General features: G+C 54.9%; 1 protein-coding gene across 1 annotated transcript; it reads left to right on the top strand.

Annotated features, from left to right (window-relative positions):
• Positions 1–2,048: 2,048 nt before the first annotated feature.
• LOC133141817 (uncharacterized) lies at positions 2,049–3,131 on the top strand (the record flags this gene model as incomplete). The annotated part of the gene is made up of 2 exons (XM_061262582.1): positions 2,049–2,162; positions 2,358–3,131. Coding segments are annotated over 2 exons (888 nt in total), but the record flags the coding sequence as incomplete, so codon positions are not given.

Genomic DNA, 3,131 nt, shown 5'->3' on the forward strand with positions numbered 1-3,131 from the left:
GCCAGTCTGTTTGTTGTATTGCTGTTTGTTGTATTGTTAATCACTCATACTGGTTGCATACCTGTAGAGTGATTGAACGTTTGTTTGAAATTGCTGAGTTTGTCAGGAGTTTGTCAGGAGATTAGCGCTGATTTGATACTGCTTGTGAGCGATTTGTAGGTGCTTTAAATAGGCGTCTTCAGAGCGACGCCAGCGTCGCTCCGTCCCAGTTTGCTATGCTGTTATGTTTCACCCCATCCCAGTGTGCTCTCTCCCCCGAAGACACCCCCTGCGACGTGGGCCTCCACGGCGTCGGAACCCCTCCAACCTCAGCTACCCCCTGCTCACCCCCTGTAAGGACTTTGCTGTCACAGGGGGACTATGGAACTGCCAGTCTGCCACTCGGAAGGCTGACTTCATCCCTGCGTATGCCTCCCTCCAGTCCCTACAATTCCTTGCCCTAACTGAGACCTGGATCACACCTGACAACACCGCCACTCCCGCTGCCCTCTCATCCTCCTTCTCCTTCTCGCACACTCCCCGGCCTTCTGGCCGTGGCGGTGGTGCTGGTCTTTTAATTTCCCCCTCGTGGAAATTCTCTGTTCTCCCCCTCTCTGACCTGTCCATATCCACTTTTGAATTCCATTCTGTTGCAGTATCCTACCCTACTAACCTTTTTATTGCAGTTATCTATCGCCCTCCAGGGCCCCTGGGAAGCTTCCTTGATGAGCTAGACACCCTTCTCAGCTCCTTCCCTGAGGATGACACCCCGCTGATTCTCCTTGGAGACTTCAACATCCACCTTGAAGCCTCCCAGGCTGCTGCCTTCCTACCGCTACTCCACTCCTTCGGCCTCTCCCTGCAACACTCTCCTCCAACCCACAAGGCGGGCAATGTCCTAGACCTTGTCTTTGTGAGGAACTGCTCATGCTCCGATTTCACGGTTACCCCTCTGCATACATCTGATCACCACTTCATCTCATTCTCCCTCCCTCTTCCTCCCCATCCTCCTCCCCCTCCTCCCACCTACCCTTCCTCAGCCCGCCGTAACCTCCGCTCCCTCTCACCCTCTTCCTTTGCCACCACTGTCACCGCCTCACTCCCGTCTCTCGAATCCTTCTCCAAACTCCCCGCTGACTCTGCATCTGCCGCCCTTCTTTCATCTCTCTCCTCTGCTTTTGACTCCCTCTGTCCCCCTGTCTCAAAGCCGCCTCGCACATCCCCCGTCCCCTTGGATATCTGACACCCTCCGTACCTCCAGGGCCAGCCTCCGCGCAGTGGAGAGGAAGTGGGGGAAATCCAGAGACACTTCAGACCTCACAACTCACCAGTCTCTCCTGGCGGCATTCTCTTCCGCTGTCACTGCCGCCAAAGCTAAATACTATCAAACACAAATTCAGAACTCCGGTTCTAACCCCCGGAAACTTTTCTCTATTTTCTCCTCTCTCCTCAACGCACCGGCTCCTCCTCCTCAGTCCTCCTTCGCTGCTGATGACTTTGCTGATTTCTTCGATGAGAAGGTCACAGTCATCCGCAGATCCTTTACAACCACCGCCCCCCTCACTGTGCCCTTCCCCCCCCCTAGGCCCATCCCTTCCTTTTCCACTTTCTCCCCCCTTACAGACTCTGATGTTTCTCAACTCCTGCTCTCCCACCGCCCCACAACCTGTGCCCTTGACCCTATCCCCTCTTCTCTTCTCCAAACTATCACACCTGACATTCTCCCATTTGTCACCTCCCTTGTCAACTCCTCCCTGTCTTCCGGCTGTTTTCCGGCATCTTCCAAGAGGGCCCACATCACTCCGCTGCTAAAAAAGCCTACTCTGGATCCCTCCATCATCCAGAACTACCGCCCAGTATCTCTTCTTCCTTTCCTTTCTAAAACTATAGAACGAGCCGCTTCTACTCAACTTTCTTCTTTCTTTTCTAACAACAACCTGCTAGACCCCCATCAGTCTGGCTTCAGATCCGGCCACTCGACAGAGACTGCGCTCCTCTCCGTCAGTGAGTCACTCCATGCCGCACGAGCGGCCTCCCTCTCCTCTGTCCTCATTCTTCTAGATCTCTCTGCTGCCTTCGACACTGTGGATCACTCCATCCTCCTGTCTGCCCTGTCAACAACGGGCATCTGTGGCACAGCCCTGGACTGGATTGAGTCCTACCTCTCTGGTCGCTCCTTCCAGGTTGCCTGGGCTGGTTCGGTATCGACACCTCGGCCCCTCGCCACAGGAGTTCCCCAGGGCTCAGTCCTAGGCCCGCTTCTTTTTTCTCTTTACACTCGCTCCCTTGGCCCTGTGATCACTGCACATGGGCTATCCTATCACTGCTACGCGGACGATACCCAACTCTTTGTCTCGTTCCCGCCATCTGATACGCAGGTTTCAGCCCGTATCTCTGCTTGCCTGAGGGACATCCAGAGCTGGATGGACAACCACCATCTAAAGCTCAACCCAGGCAAGACTGAAATGATATTCATCCCTGCTAATACCTCTCCCCATCTGGATCTCTCCATTTCCCTCGGGGATACCACACTCACGCCGTCACCCAGTGCAAGGAACCTCGGCGTGGTGATGGACAGCAGACTGTCCCTTTCCGAGAACATTGCGGCGGTGACCCGGTCTTGCAGGTTCTTCCTATACAACATACGGAGAATCCGCCCCTTTCTCACCCCCTACTCGACCCAGCTCCTGGTCCAAGCGATGGTTCTGTCCCGCCTGGACTACTGCAATTCCCTCTTGGCTGGCCTCCCAGCATCCGCCATCAGACCCCTCCAACTTATCCAGAATGCAGCAGCTCGTCTGGTCTTCAACCTTCCAAAATACTCGCACGTCACCCCCCTGCTTACTACCCTCCACTGGCTGCCTGTCATGGCTCGCATCAAATTCAAAACATTGGTGCTAGCCTTCCAAGCAGTTAAGGGGTCTTCCCCAGCTTATCTACAAAAAATCATCAGACCCTACACCCCTGCCAGACCTCTTCGTTCAGCCTCCACAGGCCGCTTGGCACCTCCCCCTCTCCGAACCTCCACCTCACGCTCACGACTGCTGTCTGTTCTGGCTCCACGATGGTGGAACGAACTCCCCGTTGAGGTCAGAACTGTAGAATCTCTCCCCACCTTCAAACGCAAGCTGAAGGCACACCTCTTCAAGCAG

Source organism: Conger conger, chromosome 12 (genome assembly GCF_963514075.1).
Source record: "Conger conger chromosome 12, fConCon1.1, whole genome shotgun sequence".
Taxonomy (NCBI): domain Eukaryota; kingdom Metazoa; phylum Chordata; class Actinopteri; order Anguilliformes; family Congridae; genus Conger; species Conger conger.